Raw genomic sequence first — 21,850 nt, forward strand, 5'->3', positions numbered from 1 at the left:
GTACAGAAGATCACATACTAATAACAAACACAATGGTCTGCTATATTACTGATTCACGAGTCTGGAGTGAGGCACTTCCTCAGGAAGTTGTATACAAATCTCAGAGACAGAAAAATCTCTATGTTTTTGGGTGTGTGTTGTGTTTGTAAATGCATTTGTGCAATTTAAAAGCCCGTTTTATGATTCTAATATCCTCTCCACAGGGTGACTGGGAATTTCTCCTTGAGCACAGAATAACCAAGTGTTGACAGTAGACTAGAATTTAGGAAGCTCTTCATAGAAACAGGAAAAGCAATTATTATTTTTAATAAATATTTTAGCACATGCAAAATAATCAGTTCACTTCTCCAAAAGAAAACAATAACACAACACAATGTTCCCCAGATATTTTTATTACATTACAGAAATTTGCTGTGTGATATGTGCAAGTATCTATTATTAAAAATCAGTATAGTGATTATTCTGATTCATAATCATTAAATATAAAACATTTAGTTATTTATCAGTGAAATATTTGTGAACATTTACAAATATTTAATCAATATTAAATATTAAAGTTTTCAGCAAATTCCTCCTTAGATGGAAATTTTTTTTTACTTTGACTCATAAAGTGCTTTGGGCCCCTAGTGCATCAATTCATAAATTACTGATCCACAGTACTTTAATATCCTGAAAAAGGAAATGTGTTTTTTGAGAATTTAATTGAATCATGAGGAGTTACTTATTCACCACTGAGGTTGGGATGTGTGAGTCAGCTCACGATAGGCATACTAAAGACAGTTATATTTATTTCATAAACAGGTAAACTGAAGCTTAGAAAAAATAGGACTAAAGTGCTAAGGATCCAGATTACATTTCTTTCAGAAAAAAACCGATTCCTAGTAACTAAACAATGCAAAATAAATACATGAGCTTGAAAGCAATAACTATTTCTCTGAAAATTCTTTTCCATATAGTGTTACTAAGTTTAATACTTCTCAGTTAATAAGCCTAAATTCACAGTACTTAATGATAATCTAGCCTTGTTGCAGTATAAATAGTAAAATTAAGAAAAGCAAAGTTTCAAGCTCTTTTAAAGTAAAAATTTTCCTAAAACTAGTTATCCTAATTACCTACAATATGAGCCATTTGGCAAATGAATGATTTCTTGCAGTATGGTAAAATGATTATAAGCACAGGCTTTGGAGTAAGAAAAACATAGCTTTAATATTTGGCTTCCGAAAACTTCATAACTGTGAGGACTGAAATAAGTTACTTAAACTCTTGAAGTTTTAGTTTCTTCATCTATGAAATGGAGAAGAAAACATGTAATTCATAACTCACTGTAAGGATTAAATGAGAAAAGTTATTCTGATACTTAGCACCGGGCCTAGCACCAAAATATATGGGTGAGCTGATACACACACACATACATACACACACACACACACCACACACACACATACACACACACACACGCACAGAGCTTAACTTTAGGTAGAGTATCTTTGTAGCTGTTATTACTTCAGAAGCTAGATGTATCTGAGTTGGTTTAGCATTCCACTAGGCATGTTACTTTTCATGTCTTTTTTCCTCCAAAAGCATTAAAACCACTTTCTGTATTCTTTCATTAAACAAAAAGAACAGTGGAAATGTTCAATAATTTACTATTGTTTGTGTTTGTCTGAAAGAAGTTTTCTGCAAGTTTAGTCACAGCTATAGATCATTATTTCAAACAACATGCATCGTTTAGATATTTAAATATTTTTTACATCATAGAATTTAAATGTGAAGTCATTTGTTCTGTACTTTCTCTACAATTCTATGTGCCTTGTTATATAAGCAAAATAGCATATGCTATGATTTTGAGTGCTAAATAGTGAGAATCTAAGGCACACTCTGAGAAGAATGGTTATTGCTCCAAGAAGAGTATCTGTCTCCTTAATCTTTAATTGTTTACTAAAATGTTTCTGAGGTTTAAAAAATAAAATTATGATAGAAACTTCTCATGTATGATGCTATAGCTTAGTGCCATGAAAGCTCTAATAACTCTAATGTATGTAGAACCTAATAATATAAATTTTGATGCAGAGAAGTCTAAACCAAGGGTGAAATGCCATGTTGAATGTTTTTAATAACCTAATAATTTACACAGTAATAATATATTGAATTTCTTGGAAATATTTTCTCAGGAAGAATTATTTAGAATAAGTTTTATCTTTGCTATTGTGTTAATGATGGCTTTGATAAAGTTACCCAAGGGAAAAAGACAGTTTCCTTCAGGAGTTACCTGTGTCTGAAATATTTACTGATTTCACATGCACTGATAATATGAACAAGGTACTTTGTCTAACTCTCCTGAGCTAAGATTTGCAGTAGGAAATGCAAAATTCACATATGGCTATTCTCTTAAGAAGTCTCTGCTATGCTTTTCAGTTTTTATAAAAAGGCTTAAGATTTGCCTGAGGCATCTATTTTTTTCCCTCAAGACAAGCTACAGTGCCACAAATAAAGATGTTTTTTACACTGCTAACATATTCCTTTCTCTTTCCATTTCTCAGAGAGCTGACATAGGAATTTCTGCTTTAACCATCACCCCAGACCGTGAGAATGTGGTGGACTTCACAACACGTTACATGGACTACTCCGTGGGAGTCCTACTTCGAAGGGCTGAGAAGACAGTGGATATGTTTGCTTGTCTTGCACCATTTGATCTCTCACTATGGGCTTGCATTGCTGGCACAGTCCTTCTGGTGGGTCTGCTGGTCTACCTCTTGAATTGGCTTAATCCTCCACGATTACAAATGGGATCGATGACTTCTACTACTCTCTACAACTCCATGTGGTTTGTGTATGGATCCTTTGTACAACAAGGTAAGGATAAAAAATATGGTATAGTATAAAAAAGAAGTGTGTTGTTTCATATGCCATGAATTCAGTTAGGAAGGTTCTGTATCTTGAGATCAATAAATTGCCTAAAAGGTCTTCAGAGCAAAACTCAGAAAAGAACATATTCTACTCTTTCCTAGTGGGCCTCAAACACCAGATTTCCAGAAAAAAAAAAAAAAAGGTACAGCATCTTTTGATGTAAATTCAATTTCATCAACAAAGACAAAGATAAATGTCAGATGTCAGGTTCATAAGAAACTTAAGATGAGATTTTCCCAAACTCTGAAATTCTGAGAAATAGTCTTACTGGGATGAAAATACTTAGTACCAGAGCAGATATTGCTTAATTATTTGCATATGTAAGAGATGTTGAGACTTGCTTTTTGTTGAAAGACATCATTTCGTGTATTAAAAATATTTATTCGCAGTTGAAAGCCCTCAAGATTCCAATAAGAAATTTTATGCTATATCTTTCACTTTAATACATATTCTTTACCAGTTATTTAACTGGAATTTCACTGTATTCTACAGAAGGTCTTTGCTGTGTTGTTCGATATTCAATCTGCCTACTCTTTAAACTTGTCTACATAATTACTTGACTCTGTTTCAGAATAGAACAATGCTTATTAAATCCCTTATTTGAGACTACTGCCATCATAGAAAATGAAATAATAAAATACTTAGGGGATTATTAGTTTCTTGCAAACGTGTCATATCTATTGAAGAAGAGACATAGGGGTCACAGTGGAGACACATGATGCTTTTGCCTTAATATTTATTAATACAACTCTCAATAGCGTCTTATTTTTAAAATATACTTGCTATTGGATCTTCCATTAAATTTCATCCTTTCTATTCTCATTTGACTAATTATAAGTTTTGTCTAGACTTTTAATCTCTACTTTCTTACTTAAAATCTGCCCCTTAACCATGCTTTTCCCCACTACTTTCCTGTATCTTCATATATTTATCACAGAAAGTTTTGGTCCATTAAATAACCACTAATCTAGTAGATATTTGCATCCGTGCATGCTCGGTAATGTACAACTCTTTCTGACTCCATGGACTGTATATAACCTGCCAAACTTCTCTCTCCATGGGATTTCTCAGGCATGAATACTGGAGAGGGTTGCCATTTCCTTCTTCAGGGGATTTTCCCATACCAGGGATTGAACCTGCATCTCTTTTGTCTCCTGCGTTGGCAGGCAGATTCTTTACCACTAGTGCCACCTAGGAAGTCCATGGAGTAGACATTTAATCCACACCTTTAATTTAATAAAACTTTGCTAGGCACTGAGTATACAGTTGTGAACAAAAGAGTCTTTGCCATCATTGATCTACAAGTCCTTTGGGACACAAACATGTAAAACCCACATGTGGTAGAGATCACACAGACTGTTATGAGATCATAGAGGTAGGGAGGCTACATATATCTTAATGTGGCAAAGAAGGCTTTTTAAGTTAATACTGTATGAACAGACATAACTAACTATGCAAAGGGCTTATTGAAGAAGAGGATGGGGGAAGGGTACATAGATGGTAGGACAGAACTGAAGATTAAGAAGTGAGAGAGAAAGTGCAGTAAACATTGCAGGATATAACCGATAAACATAACACTGAAGATATATTTATTAATATCAGGGATTTGAATTTGATCTTCAGGGAAATTATCAGCAGTTAAAAAGCATTAAACAGGAAAATACATGTTTAAATTTTAACTATAGAAATATTCTTATTATCAAATGGAGAAAATTGAAAAAGAACAATGTGGAAAGGGAGAAAAATTATCTGAGTATTGTAATAACTTAAGTAAAGAGGCAGTGTGATTTGCACAAAGGAAAGATGGCATTAGGAATAAAGAGAAGGGTATTGTTGAATTGGAGTCAATAGAACATGATAAATTATCCAGTGGTATGGGGATTGATGTCGAAGGACATAACGGAGGTGAAATTTTATACTAGGTTTCTGGATTGGGAAGTTAGATGTTGATGTTAGATGTTGATGTCATTTCTGGGGGAAAAAAATTAGGGAGAGCAGGTGTGATAGGGAAGATAATACATGCGTTTTGGTCCTTTGAGTTATGGTATCTGTGAAATATCCAGGCGTATATTTCTAATGCTTGTTAGTGGTTTGATATATTTGTCAGAAGCACAGAAAAGGCGTCTGGGCTGGGTTATATATTGGGTATATATTGAGGTGATATTGGCATATAGGAGATAATTGAAGCCAAGAAAGTGAATTATATCATACAGAGTAGTTGTTCTCAACTGCTTACTCCTGACTGAGGACCACTACCCAGAAAGGGCCTAGGACAGAGCCCTGTGGAAATGAATGGGTAGAGGAGATTTTGGTGGTAAATTATAAAGAATGACAAGAAAGAAGCAAGTACCACGTATACCATCTAGTTGTACACACACACAAAGTAAAGATAATATTTGAATATGGAAGGTTTGGTTGACAGAGTTAAACATTTCAATGAGTTGATTAAAATTAATAATTGAAAGGTGTTCATTGGGTTTAGTGATAACCTTTTTATTGGTAGTGTTCCAGTGACTATAGCTGTGTAATAAATTAATTTAAAACCTATCAATTTTGTGCATCACAGATTCAGACAAACATGGTGAGGGTGGTTTGTCTTTGCTCAATAATCTCCGAACTCCCGCTAAACAGCCCAAAGTTTGCAAGCTAAACTCATCTGAAGGCTTGTTCATTCTACTCACATGTCTGGTAGTTAATGCTAGCTGAGAGCTATTTTCCTCTGCGGCCTTTCTCTATAGGGTAATTTGGCTTTCTCCCTGCATGATGGTTGATTTCTCCATAGAGAGCATCCTCAAAATAGAGAAAAGAGTCAATGAAACAGAAGAATTCTGTAGTCCAGGTTGGGGATTATAAATTTGTATGATGGTGTGAGCTTCTCTCGCAGGAAACACTCTGTATGTGCCACCTCATTGCTTTGTAATAAATGGTTTAAAAATGTGAACTTCTTAGATGCAATAATTTACACAGTATCACATGAGTGTTTACTAAATAAAAAACAAAAACTTAGGCTCAACTATGAATAGTTAGGCACATGAAAAAAAGGGTAACAAAGCAAATTACTTTAGATTATTGCCAAGACTGTGGTTGAAATCATAGATTCTAGGGTACATGGAGAAATAAAAAAAAAAATACAAGGACTAATGATGAGTCCAATAGTGAGTAAGACCAGAAGGTAATAGAGTAGTAGTGGGAGAGAGTACAGTTCTCAATGAGGCCAAAGAACAATAGTGGAAACGTTAGTGTGAGAGTTCAAAGTTTGTATTTACCGAATGGGACATGTGGATGTGGATTCCTGAGGAGGTAGTATACAAAAAAGATCTTAATGACCCAGATAACAACGAAGGTGTGATCACTCAGCTAGTGCCAGACCTCCAAAGTCAAGTGGGCCTTAGGTAGCATCACTATGAACAAAGCTATCAGAGGTGCTGGAATTCCATCTGAGCAATTTAAATCTTAGAAGATGATGCTGTTAAAGTGCTGTACTCAATATGCCAGCAAATTTGGAAAATTCAGCAGTGGCCACAGGACTGGAAATGTCAGTTTCCATTCCAATCCCAAAAAAGGCAATGCCAAAGAATGTTCAAAACTACCACACAATTGCTACATCTCACATGCTAGCAAAGTAGTGCTCAAAATTCTCTAAGCTAGGCTTCAACAGTACGTGAGCCAGGAACTTCGAGATGTTCAAGCTGGATTTAGAAAAGGCAGAGGAACCAGAAATCAAATTGTCAACATTTGTTGGATCATCAAAAAAGCAAGAGAGTTCCAGAAAAACATCTACTTCTGTTTTATTGACTATGCCAAAGCCTTTGACTGTGTGGATCACAACAAACTGTGGAAAATTCTGAAAGAGATGGGAATACCAGACCACCTGACCTGCTTCTTGAGAAATCTGTATGCAGGCCAGGAAGCAACAGTTAGAACTGGACATGAAACAACAGACTGGTTCCAAATAGGAAAAGGAGTACGTCAAGGCTGTATATTGTCACCTTGTTTTTTTAAACTTATATGCAGAGTACATCATTTGAAATACCAGATGGATGAAGCACAAGGTGGAATCAAGATTTCGGGGAGAAATATCAATAACCTCAGATATGCAGATGACACCACCCTTAAGGCAGAAAGCAAAGAAGAACTGAAGAGCTCCTGATGAAAGTGAAAGAGGAGAGTGAAAAATCTAGTGTAAAACTCAACATTCAAAAAACAAAGATCATGGCATTTGGTCCCATCACTTCATGGCAAATATATGGGGAAACAATGGAAACAGTGACAGACTTCATTTTGGGGGGGCTCCAAAATTGCTGCAGATGGTGACTGCATCCATGAAATTAAAAGACACACACTCCTTTGAAGAAAAACTGTGACCAACCTAGACAGCATATTAAAAAGCAGAGACATTACTTTGCTGACAAAGGTCTGTCTAGTCAAGGCTATGGTTTTTCCAGTGGTCATGTATGGATGTGAGAGTTGGACCATAAAGAAAGCTGAGCACCAAAGAATTGATGCTTTTGAACTGTGATGTTGGAGAAGACTTGAGAGGCCCTTGGACTAAAAGGAGATCCAACCAGTCCATCCTCAAGGAAATCAGTCCTGAATATTCATTGGAAGGACTGATACTGAAGCTGAAACTCCAATACTTTGGCCACCTGATGCAAAGAAATGACTCATTGGAAAAGACCCTGATGCTGGGAAAGATGGAAAGCAGGAGAAGAACGGGACGACAGAGGATGAGATGGTTGGATGGCATGACCGACTCAATGGACATGAGTTTGAACTAGCTCTGGGAGTTGATGTTGGTCAGGGAAGGCTGGCATGCTGAAGTCCATGGGGTCGCAAAAATTCAGACACATTTAAATGACTGAACTGGACTGAAGAGGTTGTGAAGGACCTCAAACTTGATCAACTGAGAGTCCAGAGGATTAGACAAACCATATCTAATGATGGTTGACTTAGATTAGAAAAAAAGAAAATAAACCATGTGTCAAAATTGTCAGTAAGTGAGGATAGATAAGTAGGATTTGATAGATATGAGCATTGACTGGAAACAGAAGGTGGTAAAGCTAAATGCAATTAATCTCTTTTTTTTATCTCACTTCTTCACATTCTAGCCAGTTTTTCTGTGTGTGGTTTCAATTACTACCAAAATGCAGACGTCTCCAAATCTACATCATCCATTCTTAAATTTTAGTTTTGTGTACTGTCACTAGACTCTCAGGATATATCAGAGATTCCACAGATTCCAATATGTCAATAACTGAATTTATTTTTCACTTTAAAACTTTTAGCCTCTCATATTCTCTATTCCAGCTGATGCATTAATGACTTAAACAGGTTAGAAACTTTGAAAACCATTTTGATTTCTTCTTCTTTCTATTCCTTATATCCACCTATTTTCAAGTCCTGCAAAATTTACCAGTTTATTTCTAGGAGTGGAAATCTCTTCTCATCTAGAGAGATAAATACTAGATTGTTACCTCGATTAGGCCTATCTCATTTTTTATCTGAACTACAGGAATCTCATAATACATCTCCCTTTTCCAAATTTATTTCCTGTAACTATATGATCCACATAATTTCATGTATACCAATTATCACTGTCATGGAAAGCTGACCACATAATTCCCATTCTTAAAATATTTCCTTGGTTCCCCAGTGCCCACAGTTTAAAAGTAATTTAGAGCATAAACAATATTCCATCATCTGACCCTTCTCCCGTCTTGAGTCTCATTTCCTGTCACTTATGGCTCATGTCTAATTGTCCAGTTTCTCCAAACTGTATTTCTGTATTTGTCTCTTGAACATGAGACTGTGTCATGTCTCTGCTTTTACACTTCTCAATTCCTGAAATGCCTTTATTACCAATTTCTTAATCTCTACTCCCACTTCCTGCTTTCATATGGCAGATTCTTGTGCATTTTCTAATTCTTCTTCTGATCTCACTTTTTTCAGGAAGTCTTTGCTGGGATTAAGGACCATCTTCCATGCTCTGTCAGATATATTTATCATAGTACTTATCAACTGTAGTGTAATTGCCTTTTTTTTAAATTTGTCTCCACCTGAGTCCTTTGAACACAAGACAGTGTCCTATTTATCTTTAAAGCCCCTTTACCTAATTCCGTGTCTTGTACATGAAAAGAGAAAGTGTAAGTCACTCAGTCATGCCCAACTCTTTGTGACATATTAGGTGTTTGATAAATGCATACTGATCAATTAAATAAACTAATAAGTGCTAAATACTTAACTCCCCTGGAGGATGGCATGGCATCCCACCCCAGTATTCTTGCCTGGAGAATCCCCTTGGCTAGAGGAGCCTGATGGGCTGCAGACCATGGGGTCACAAAGAGACAGAAACGACTGAGCGACTAAGCACAGCAAATGCTTAACTAAATCAAGGATAGAGTTAACTGCAGTACTGTGTTTATTAGATTACATTCTGTTGCCCAATGCCATGAAACTCATTTAAACCGAATAGAAAATTATCCAGAATGTCTCCACTAGTGTATTTTCTTAAATAGCTAAGATGAGAAATGTATAAAGTCCCCCATTGGCTGAAGTCTTATTTTTGAGAATACTGACAAGCTTATGGATTGGCTTTCTGAATTCTTGTCTCCAGGTGGTCCAATTTCATCAAGTTTTGGAGAATACTCAAAAGAAAAGTATCCATATGGTTTAAATTCTTTTCTAGTTCTGTAAACAAGCTGCAGATATCAAAAGTTATAAATATGTTAAGCACTTTTCTATCTCAACTGCTCCCTTAAATAAGTTGTACAGCTTGTAGGTTGATTATACATTTATACAAATTCATAATGATGAATCATGCTCAATTGCATAAGATTAACTACTTCATCTTTGAAATGCTGCTATTCTTCCACTGGTTAACAATGAAAAGGTGAACTCATTAAAAGATACTGAGAGCATCTTTACACTTTGATTAAAAATAAATTAAGGACAGTCTCAATAAACCCTATGAAAAATGACCCTATGACAGTATCCAGGCATAGGCAATAAAGTTGGAATTAGTGATAATTTCTAATAAAAATATAGTCTTTTAAGGAGAAGTACAGCAGTTATTTCATAATTATGGTCTTTATTGAGCCACTAGACCAGATTGAGTAGGAATAAAGAGGCATTTCAGTATTATAGACATGTTTGAAAAAAGTTCAGGGATGGCTAAAAGCAGAAAAATGTGAAATATATGCGAGTTATTTACTAATCCTGATTTTTTAAAAAAAATTCTGTAACCTCAAACCATTCCAGAAAGACAGCTCAGGGAATCCAACTGTGCAAAAGCAGTATGGTCCATTATAGAGATAAACTTAATACATCTGTTTGGCTAGAACATTAGAGCTTGTGAATTAGGTAGTTTAATGCATGAATGAGAGACCAATTTTATGCAAGTTTTGTTGCCATTTTATATCCTCCCTTATCTTCATGACTGTGCAATCCACATACCTAAAAAAAACTGAGGCTTGATTTTTGAAGATCCCTGATATTTAGTTTATGGCCAGTGAAGGGCCTCTATGACTTATTCATACACGTGAATGTCTGTAATTCATTTGCTGTTTACTTGCAAATGGAAATTTCAGAGTTTACTTTAGAGGGTTTTGTCTTGTGCTTTGAACTGTAAATATTTATAGTCATGTAAAATGTTTGAGACTATCACATATGTTTATTTCCAAACTGTTTGCGACCCCGTGGACTGTCCATGAAATATTCCAGGCAAGAGTACTGGAGTGGGTTGCCATTTCCTTCTCCAGGGGATCTTCCCAACCCAGGGATAGAACCTGTGTCTCCTGGATTGGCAGGCAGATTCTTTATCACTGTGCCGTATACCAGCAAGCATTTACTACACCAGCTATGTGTCAGGAGCACGAAGAGCAAAAGAAAACAAGAAATAACTATATTAACTGACTTAATAAATATTCCTTGGGTATAGTGTATGGCATTCCCAGCCTAGATATTTTGAATATGATCATAAGAAAGACACAGTCCTTGCAGGAATGTTCAACATCATTTAAGTGGGCCATAGTCAAATTGGGACCAAATAAACCACCTTTGATGGCGCTAGCAATAAAGAACCTGCAGAAGATGCAAGAATAAGGGTTAGACCCCTGAGTCGGGCAGATCCCCTGGAGAAAGAAAATGGGAACCCACTCCAGTATTCTCGTCTGGAGAACCCCATGGACAGAGGAGCCTGGCAGACTACAGTCCATAGCGTTGCAAAGATCAGACTTAGTGACCTAGCACAGCACAAACCACTGCTGATGAGAGGAGCAGACAGAATTACTGAAAGGAGTAAAGAAGGAAAATCCCTTTGGTAATTTTCTTAAGGATCAAATAGCTCCACAGATGCTAGTGATGAAGAGAAAGAGGACCTTTAGTAATGATATAAGATAACGTGGTCGCTGCTGCCCAAGAGTTAACATGAAAGGCAACCCACTGACTTTGAGATCCTAGGACAATTTTTGGAAGAAAATAAAGAACTCTTCCCACTACCAGATGGATCACAGTGTTACAGAGAATCACAACTTTTTCGTTTCCACAAAAAGAAGAGTCAGACATTCTTCTCTATCAAATTAGACAACAGAAAAGATTGTCGAGGAGAAAGCATCTCTTTAAAACTTAGAGTAGGAGAATAACTCCAAAAGACATCCATTTTAACGGTGTAGATTGTCAAATATATGAAATTTGCCAGTGTCCTAGTCAGAAAACCCCAAAGGATTCAAGCCGTGAAATGCAGTAGCTAAAGCCATCCCTTTGTAATGTTATCTGATATTTCACATTCAATTTGAATATAACAAAAATTATATTGGCTGGCTCTGTTGTTTACTGACCTTAATGAACACAGAGAAAATGAGAGTAATTCCCAGTGACAGGTTAGCTAGGCTACAGAGACAAGTTCTTTTCTATATTCCCTTCTTACAGATATTAACTCAAAAAGACTCTCTGTAATTTTTATTTAGGTTCGAATAACATCTCTGTTGTTGCTAATTATGATTGGCAGTCCTTAACGAAGGGAGCGCCAAGTCCTCTGAGCGCTGTCACATCTACTTGAGAATTTCCCCATGCTAATTTAAAACATGACGAGGTGCTTATTTTCTTTCCTTTTATAAACAGAATTCTCCAACACTAAAGGAAAAGGTGAACTTTGATACTTTCAGAAATTGTTTAAAGTCTATCATTATGGGTGTGGCATATGAGTAATGTTATGTGACCAGAAAACAATGTCATGATTCTAAGATGTGAATCCATGAATTTGTTTACATTCCCAGTCAATTCCTAAGCAATTACTCCATGAACTCGATGCATGCAATATCGCCTGGGTTTCATTTATTTTGATACTATCTCTTTATGATTTAAGCCAGAAAATTCTTTCTCTTGCTGAACTAGGCTTTTGAAGAGTTACAAGTAATTAAGGAACATGAAGCACAAATCAGATTTTTGCTTATAAAAACAAGAACTAGTGTGCACAGTATTTCCTTGACCATTCTGAACTACTTATATCACCTACAGTAATTAAAAGCACTTTAGTTTTTAAAACAACAAAGGAGTTGTTTCTAAGAGACATTTAAAATAACTGAAGGGTGATTTCAAGATGTTCTGAGTTGGTTTTTCTTCTTTCCCAAAATGCTATAAGAAAATATATATTTTTTAATCCAAATTTAAATGATAAAAAGCTTGTGTCATAGATTCTTTAAAATACCACTGGCATCTTCGTAGTACCATACCATAGAATACCCTTCAGCTTAAGATTAGGGACAAAATGTACAGTGAGAAGAATATAGTCAATAATAATGTACTGTTTCTGTATGGTGATAGGTGGTAATTAGACATACTGTGGTGATCATTTTGAAATGCATAGAAATATCAAATCACTGTGGACCAGGAACTAACATAGTGTTGCAGTTCAAAACAAACAAGCAAACTCATAGAAAAAGAGATCAGATTGTGATGGGAGATGGGAGGTGAGGGAGTTGAGGGAGAAGGAATTGGATGAAAGTAGCTAAAAAGTACAAATTTCTAGTTATGGTATAAATAAGTACTAGGGTCATTATGTACAACATGATAAATATAATTAACACTGCTGAATATTATATATGAAAGTTAAGGGTGGAAATTCTAAGAGTTCTCATCACAAGGAAATTTTTAAAAATTTTTATCTATAAAGAATGATGGATATTCACTAAACTTAACTGTGGCAATCATGTCATGATGTATAGAAGACAAATCAATATATATCAATATGTATATCAATATACCATAAACTTCTACAGTATGAGTCAATAATATTAAAGTAAAACTGAAAGGGAAATAAACAAAATGAGCAAGGGAAAAATAAAATAGAGATGGCTGCTCCTGCTCAGAGACTTCAGTTGTGTCTGACTTTGTTTCCTCATGGACTGCAACCCACCAGGCTCCTCTGTCCATGGGGTTTTCTAGGCAAGATACTGGAATGGGTTGCCATGCCCTCTTCCAGGAGATCTTCCTGACTCAGGGATTGAGCGCGCGTCTTCTTCTTCTGCATCGCAGGTGGATTCTTTACCGCTGCACCGCCTGGGAATCCCAAAATAGGCGAAGACATCTCCAAAGATAAATTTCTTCCAAAGATGATTTAAGATTGATTAAAGTTAAAGTATTTGTATCAAAGGATTACATGTGATAATAAACACCATCAGTTTAGAATGTCAATTTGGAGATTCAATTTTTGTTTGAATTGAGTCCATTTTCCCCTTCACCTGTGAATATGTAGTTAGAAATCTAATTATGATGGTCACATTTCTAAAAGTATGAAAATCTTACCATAGCTTTTAAAAACAAAATTATATTTTGAAAAATAAGACTTTTACCACTTACCCTATCTCTAAGATGCATACTTAGAAGCCAACTATAACACATATAATGCTGAATTTAGAGCTTCTGTCTCCAGTTTATACAACTGATAAGTAATAACGTCCTGTGATACTTTTGTTAAGTACCCTTAAATGTGGCACAGACTGTACTTCAGCTTTTCACTATTAGAGGGCAGAGAAACTCCAAAGCATAATATAAAGTGAAAATTCACATCATATATATTAGTGTTTCTTATTTGTAAACTACATTTCTTGATGGCAGTTGCTTTTCTTGAATCAAGATGTAACAAAATATCAGTGCATGAGCCACACTTCTACACTGTGGAAATGTAAAATTGCTCTTCGATTTGTGGGTGACCAAACTTTATAGATTATCTTTATATTTACAGCTCTGTCTCTCAGACTCTAACACTCCATTTGAAACAGCTGTACAGAAAACTTCAGTTGTTCTGTCAGCTTCAGTTTTTTTTTTTTCTAGCAGTTAATAATAATATCCATTGTTTAAACTCTGCTTTAACATTTCTGAAAGGTGTATCTGCTGCCTTTACCATTTAAAATTATTGATTCTCTAAAAAACAAAGTACATTAATGCATACATATAGAATCTAGAAAAATGGTACTGATGAAACTCTTTGCACAATGAGGATAGAGATGCAGACATAGAGAACAAGCTTGTAGACCCAGGGGGAAGAAGTAGATGGCACCTATTGAAAATAAGCACTGACAAATACACGCTACCATGTGCAAAAGAGATACCTACTGGGAAGCAGCTCTAAGCACAGGGAGCTCAGCTCAGTGTTCTGTGATGACCCAGAAGGGTGGGATAGAGGGAGTGGGAAGAAGGATCCAGAGGGAGGGGAATTATATATGCGTATGGCTGATCCATGTACAGCAGAACTGATACAAGTTTGTAAAGCAATTTTACTCTAATCTTAAAAAATAATAAAATAAAAATAAAACTCTTCATTCTCTAGAAAGCATCTCCTTGGATATTAAAATAAGAATTATTCATCTAGTCACAAGAGTGAATCAGTTTAGTTCAGTCGCTCAGTCGTGTCTGACTCTTTGCGACCCCATGAACCGCAGCATGCCAGGCCTCCCTATCCATCACCAACTCCTGGAGTCTACCCAAACCCATGTGCATTGAGTCTGTGATGCCATCCAGCCGTCTCATCCTCTGTCGTCCCTGTCTCCTCCTACCCCCAGTCCCTCCCAGTATCAGGGTCTTTTCCAGTTGAGTCAACTCTTCGCATGAGGTGGCCAAACTATTGGAGTTTCAGCTTCAGCATCAGTCCTTCCAATGAACACCCAGGACTGATCTCCTTTAGGATGGACTGGTTAGATCTTCTTGCAGTCCAAGGGACTCTCAAGAGTCTTCTCCAACACCACAGTTCAAAAGCATCAATTCTTCGGCGCTCAGCTTTCTTCACAGTCCAACTCTCACATCCATACATGACCAATGGAAAAACAATAGCCTTGACTAGATGGACCTTTGTTGACAAAGTAATGTCTCTGCTTTTTAATATGCTATCAAGGTTGGTCATAACTTTCCTTCCAAGGAGTAAGCATCTTTTAATTTCATGGCTGCAATCACCATCTGCAGTGATTTTGGAGCCCCCAAAAATAAAGTCTGACTATTTCCACTGTTTCCCCATCTATTTCCCATGAGGTGATGGGACCAGGATGCCGTGATCTTAGTTTTCTGAATGTTGAGCTTTAAGCCAACTTTTTCACTCTCCTCTTTCACTTTCATCAAGAGGCTCTTTAGTTCCTCTTCACTTTCTGACATAAGGGTGGTGTCATCTGCATATCTGAGGTTATTGGTATTTCTCCTGGCAATCTTGATTCCAGCTTGTGCTTCCTCCAGTCCAGCATTTCTCATGATGTACTCTGCATATAAGTTAAATAAGTAGGGTGACAATATACAGCCTTGACGTACTCCTTTTCCTTTTTGGAACCAGTCTGTTGTTCCATGTCCAGTTCTAACTGTTGCTTCCTGACCTGCATACAAATTTCTCAGGAGGCAGGTCAGGTGGCCTGGTATTCCCATCTCTTTCACAGTTTTCCACAGTTTGCTGTGATCCACACAGTCGAAGGATTTGGCATAGTCAATAAAGCAGAAATAGATATTTTTCTGGAACTCTCTTGCTTTTTTGATGATCCAGCGATGTTGACAATTTGATTTCTGGTTCCTCTGCCTTTTCTAAAACCAGCTTGAACATCTGGAATTTCACAGTTCACGTATTTGCTGGAGCCTGGCTTGAAGAATTTTGAGCATTACTTTACTAGTGCGTGAGATGAGTGCAATTGTGCAGTAGTTTGAGCATTCTTTGGGGTTGCCTTACTTTGGGATTGGAATGAAAACTGACCTTTTCCCGTGTTGTGACCACTACTGAGAGTGAATAGGACAGCATAATGTCTGTCTTCCTGGAGCTTTCAATATATGAAAGAAACAAACCGGTAAACACACAACTCCATCATAACGTCATTATCACACTGAGGAAAGCACAAGTCACAACATAGGTGAAGTTAAGATATGCCACTATTTGGTGCATTACAATTAGGTCAAAGTCATCCCAAGTCATGACCTATTAAAGGGAGGGACACAGACTAGGAACTGATATTCTTTTCATCTAGTGACAATGGAAAAAATGAATTGGCCCATTAATTCACTTGATCTTTGTTTCTTGATCTATAAAAGATAGTGTCAGATTATTTTTTAAAAACTTTTCAGTTATGAGGCTGTATGGTTGTATAATACAAATATCTATTTAAAACTGCTCTTTTCATGTCTTTATGTTTCATTAAAAGACAGTTCAGTTTTAAATCCTCTATCTCTCCACTTACTAGCTGTGTGCCATTGGACAGATTTCTTGGCCACTAGGTACCTTAGTTCTGCAAATAATAATTACCTACTACATCAGCTGTTTGAAAAATTAAGAGTTCATGTATATAAGACACTTAAAACTGTATGAAAGACATAAAATAAGCACTCAACATTGTAATTATTATTTTCTCACTGTTTCTGCCATTCACAGCAAGAGATGAAATCAGCCACATTGTTTAATGCTTTGGATATTCATTATTACCACACAGAAATTAAGCAGTATTTCAAAGAAGCATATTGTAATTAGTCATAAGGAAATGTATTAAAAAGTCAGTCTAGCTAATGAAAATACTTATAGTAAAATCATACAATAGCAAATTAATAATACTTTTTGTCATTCAACTAACCCTAAAAAGTTACAGGAACATTTTGTCCTATATAAAAACATCGTTACCATGTGTATTTGTAATAAACTATAGAATCATATCTCCAAAGAAACAAAAACTTAATGAAGTTTTTATTCAGGATGCTTCCAGTTTATAAATGCAGTTCTTTGGGCTAAAAAGACTAAATAATCTTTTAGGGGCTAAACTATAAAAATTGTAGACATTCTAGAACTAACATCCAAAAAAGATGTCCTGTTCATTATAGAGGACTGGAATGCAAAAGTAGGAAGTCAGGAGATTCCTGGAGTAACAGGCAAATTTGACCTTAGAGTACAAAACGAATGAGGTCAAAGGCTAACAGAGTTTTGCTAAGGCAACGCACTGGTCATAGCAAACACCCTCAACCAAAAACACAAGAACGGCTCTACACTTGGACGTCACCAGATGGTCAATACTGAAATAAATCAGGTTGATTATATTCTTTGCAGCCAAACATGGAGAAGCTCTATACAGTCAGCAAAAACAAGACTGGAAGCTGACTGTGGGTCAGATCATGAACTCCTTATTGACAAATTGAGACTTAAATTGAAGAAAGTAGGGAAAACCACTTGACCATTCAGGTATGACATAAATCAAATCCCTTACAATTATACACTTCAGCTCAGTCATTCAGTCATGTCTGACTCTTTGCAAACCCATTGACTGCAGCATGCCAGGCCTCCCTGTCCATCACCAACTCCCGGAGTTTACTCAAACTCATGTCCATTGAATTGGTGATACTATCAAACCTTCTCTTCCTCTGTCATCCCATTCTCCTACCACCTCAATCTTTCCCACTATCAAGGTTTTTTCAAATGAGTCAGGTCTTCACATTAGGTAGCCAAAGTATTGGAGTTTCAGCTTTAACAACAGTCCTTCCAATGAATATTCAGGACTGCTTTCCTTTAGGATCAACTACTTAGATCTCCTTGCAGTCCAAGGGACTCTCAAGAGTCTTCTCCAACACCACAGTCCAAAAGCATCAATTCTTTGGAGCTCAGCTTTCTTTATAATCCAACTCTCACATCCATAGTTGACTAGTGGAAAAACCATAGCCTTGACTAGACAGACCTTTGTTGGCAAAGTAACGTCTCTGCTTTTTAATATGCTCTCTAGGTTGGTCATAGCTTTTCTTCCAAGGAGCAAGTGTCTTATAATTTCATGGCTGCAGTCACCATCTGCAGTGATTTTGGAGCCCCCCCAAAAATGAAGTCAATCACTGTTTCCATTGCTTCTCCATCTATTTGCCATGAAGTGATGGGACAGACGCTGTGATCTTAGTTTTCTGATTGTTGAGCTTTAAGCCAACGTTTTCACTCTCCTCATTCACTTTCATCAAGAGGCTCTTTAGTTCCTCTTCACTTTCTGACATAAGGGTAGTGTCATCTGCATATCTGAGGTTATTGATATTTCTCCTGGCAATCTTGATTCCAGCTTGTGCTTCATCCAGCCCAGCGTTTCTGATGATGTACTCTGCATATAAGTTAAATAAGCAGGGTGACAATATATAGCCTTAACGTACTCCTTTCCCAATTTGGAACCAGTCTGTTGTTCCATGTCCAGTTCTAACTGTTGCTTCCTGACCTGCATACAAATTTCTCAGGAGGCAGGTCAGGTGGCCTGGTATTCCCATCTCTTTCACAGTTTTCCACAGTTTGTTGTGATCCACACAGTCAAAGGCTTTGTCATAGTCAATAAAGCAGAAGTAGATGTTTTCTGAAACTCTCTTGCTTTTTTGATAATTCAATGGATGTTGTCAATTTGGTCTCTGGTTCCTCTGCCTTCTCTAAAACCAGCTTGAAAATTTGGAAGTTCATAGTACACGTACTGTTGAAGCCTGGCTTGAAGAATTTTGAGCATTACTTTACTAGCGTGTGAGATGAGTGCAATTGTGCAGTAGTTTGAGCAATATTTGGCATTGCCTTTCTTTGGGATTGAAATGAAAACTGACCTTTTCCAGTCCTGTGGCCACTGCTGAATTTTCCACATTTGTTGGCATATTGAATGGAGAACTTTCACATCATCATTTTAGGATTTTCAGTAGGTCAACTGGAATTCCATCACCTCCACTAGCTTTTTTTGTAGTGATCCTTTCTAAGGCCCACTTAATTTCTCATTCCAGAATGTCTGGCTCTAGGTGAGTAACCATCATGATTATCTGGGACTGAAGATTTTTTTTGTATAGTTCTTCTTTGTATTCTTTCACATTCTTAATATCTTCTGCTTCTGTTAGGTCCATACCATTCCTGTCCTTTATTGTGCCCATTTTTGCATGAAATGCTCCCTTGGTATCTCTAACTTTCTTGAAGAAATCTCTAGTCTTTCCCATTCTATTGTTTTCCTCTATTTCTTTGCACTGATCACTGAGAAAGGCTTTCTTATCTCTTCTTGATATTCTTTGGAATGCTACATTCAATTGGGTATATCTTTCCTTTTCTCCTTTGCCTTTCGCTTCTCTTCTTTTGACAGCTATTTTTAAAGCCTCCTCAGAAAATCATTTTGCTTTTTTGCATTTCTTTTTCTTGGGGATGGTCTTGATCCCTGCCTCCTATACAGTGTCACAAACCTCTGTCCATAGTTCTTCAGGCACTCTGTCTATCAGATCTAATCCCTTGAATCTATTTCTCACTTCCACTGTATAATTGTATGGGGTTTGATTTAGGTCATACCTGAATGGTCTGGTGGTTTTCCCTTTTTCATTTAGGTCTGAATTTGGCAATAAGGAGTTCATGATCTGAGCCATAGTCAGCTTCCAGTCTTGTTTTTGCTGACTGTATAGAACTTTTCCATCTTTGGCTGCAAAGAATATAATCAATCTGATTTCAGTATGACCATCTGGTGATGTCCATGTGTAGAGTCTCTCTTGTGTTGTTGGAAGAGGTTGTTTGTTATGACCAGTGCATTCTCTTGGCAAAACTCTATTAGCCTTTGCCCTGCTTCATTCTATACTCCAAGGCCAAATTTGCCTGTTACTCCAGGTGTTTCTTGACTTCCTACTTTTGCATTCCAGCCCCCTATAATGATAAGGACATCTTTTGGGGGTGTTAGTTCTAGAAGGTCTTATAGGTCTTCATAGAACCGTTCAGCTTCTTCAGCATTCCTGATTGGGGCATAGACTTGGATTACAGTGATATTGAATGGTTTGCCTTGGAAGTAAACAGAGATCACTCTATCGTTTTTGTGATTGCATCCAAGTACTGCATTGTGGACTCTTTTGATGACTGTGAGGGCTACTCCATTTCTTCTAAGGGATTCTTGCCCACAGTAGTAGATATAATGGTCATCTAAGTTAAATTCACCCATTCCAGTACATTTTAATTTGCTGATCTCTAAGATGTTGACATTCACTCTTGCCATCTTCTGTTTGACCACTTCCAATTTGCCTTGATTCATGGACTTAACATTCCACGTTCCTTTGCAATATTGCTCTTTACAGCATTGGACTTTGCTTCTGTCACCAGTCACAACTGGGTGTTGTTTTTGCTTTGGCTCCATCCCTTCGTTCTTTCTGGAGTTATTTCTCCACTGATCTCCAGGTGCATATTGGGCACCTATGGACCTGGGGAGTTCATCTTTCAGTGTCCTATCATTTTGCCTTTTCATACTGTTCATGAGGTTCTCAAGGCAAGAATACTGAAGTGATTTGCCATTCCCTTCCCCAGTGGATCATTCTGTCAGAACTCTCCACATGACCCGTCTATGTACATGGCCCTACATGGCATGTCTCATAGTTTCACTGAGTTAGACAAGGCTGTGGTCCATGTGATCAGATTGGTTATTTTTCTGTGATTGTGGTTTTCATTCTGTCTGCCCACTAATGGAGAAAGATAAGAGGCTTATGGAAGCTTTATGATGGGAGATACTGACTGAGGGAGAAACTGGGTCTTGTTCTAATAGGCGGGGCCATGCTCAATAAATCTTTAATCCAATTTTCTGTTAATGAGTGGAGCTATGTTCCCTCCCTGCTATTTACCTGGGGCCAAACTATGGTGGACGTAATGAAGATAATGGTGACCTCCTTCAAAAGATCCCACGCATGTACTGCTGCACTCACTGCCCCTAAGCCTGCAGCAGGCCACCACCGAACCATGCCTCTGCTGGACACTCCAGGACAGTCCCGGGCAAGTCTGCATCAGTCTCTTGTGGGGTCACTGCTCCTTTCTCCTGGGTCCTGGTGCACAGAAGGTTCTGTTTGTGCCCTCCAAGCGTCTATTTCCCAGTCCTGTGTAAGTTCCGGCAGCCCCATGGTGGGGTTAATGGCGACTTCCTCCAAGAGGGCTTATGCCATACTCAAGTCTGCTGCACCCAGGGCCCCTGTCCGTGTGGCAGTCCACAAATAGATTCAAGGGATTACCTCCACAGGAGAGACCCAAACATAGTTCTGTCTCAGTCTCTTTGGGGTTCCTGGGTCCTGGTACACACCAAGGTTTGACTGAGTCCTCTGAGCATCTCTGCCTGGACTGGGGTTCAATTCTAAACGTGAATTTGCCCCTCCTGCCATCGTGCTGTGGCTTCTCCTTTGCCCTCGGGTGTGGGGTATCTCCTCACAACTGCCCCAGGGCCACACAGCCCAAGTGACAAACAGATTCAAGGGATTAGATCTGATAGACAGAGTGCCTGATGAACTATGGATGGAAGTGCATGACATTGTACAGGAGGCAGGGATCAAGACCATCCCCAAGTAAAAGAAATGCAAAAAAGGCAAAATGGTTGTCAAGAAGGCCTTAAAAATAGCTGAGAAAAGAACAGAAGCTAAAGGCAAAGGAGAAAAGGAAAGAAATACACATTTGAATGCAGAGTTCCAAAGAATGGCAAGGAGAGATAAGAAAGCCTTCCTCAGT

At 37.4% G+C, this 21,850-nt stretch overlaps 1 protein-coding gene across 2 annotated transcripts in view; it reads left to right on the top strand.

Moving 5' to 3' along the window:
• GRID2 (glutamate ionotropic receptor delta type subunit 2) overlaps positions 1-21,850 on the top strand; it is a 1,570,085-nt gene that overhangs the window by 1,209,654 nt on the left and 338,581 nt on the right. For both annotated transcript variants that reach the window (XM_043438630.1, XM_043438631.1), the window contains exon 11: positions 2,541-2,853. In XM_043438630.1, coding sequence (XP_043294565.1) covers positions 2,541-2,853 — 313 coding nt within the window. The remainder of the gene's footprint in view (positions 1-2,540; positions 2,854-21,850) is intronic.

Source organism: Cervus canadensis, chromosome 19, assembly GCF_019320065.1.
Source record: "Cervus canadensis isolate Bull #8, Minnesota chromosome 19, ASM1932006v1, whole genome shotgun sequence".
Lineage (NCBI taxonomy): Eukaryota > Metazoa > Chordata > Mammalia > Artiodactyla > Cervidae > Cervus > Cervus canadensis.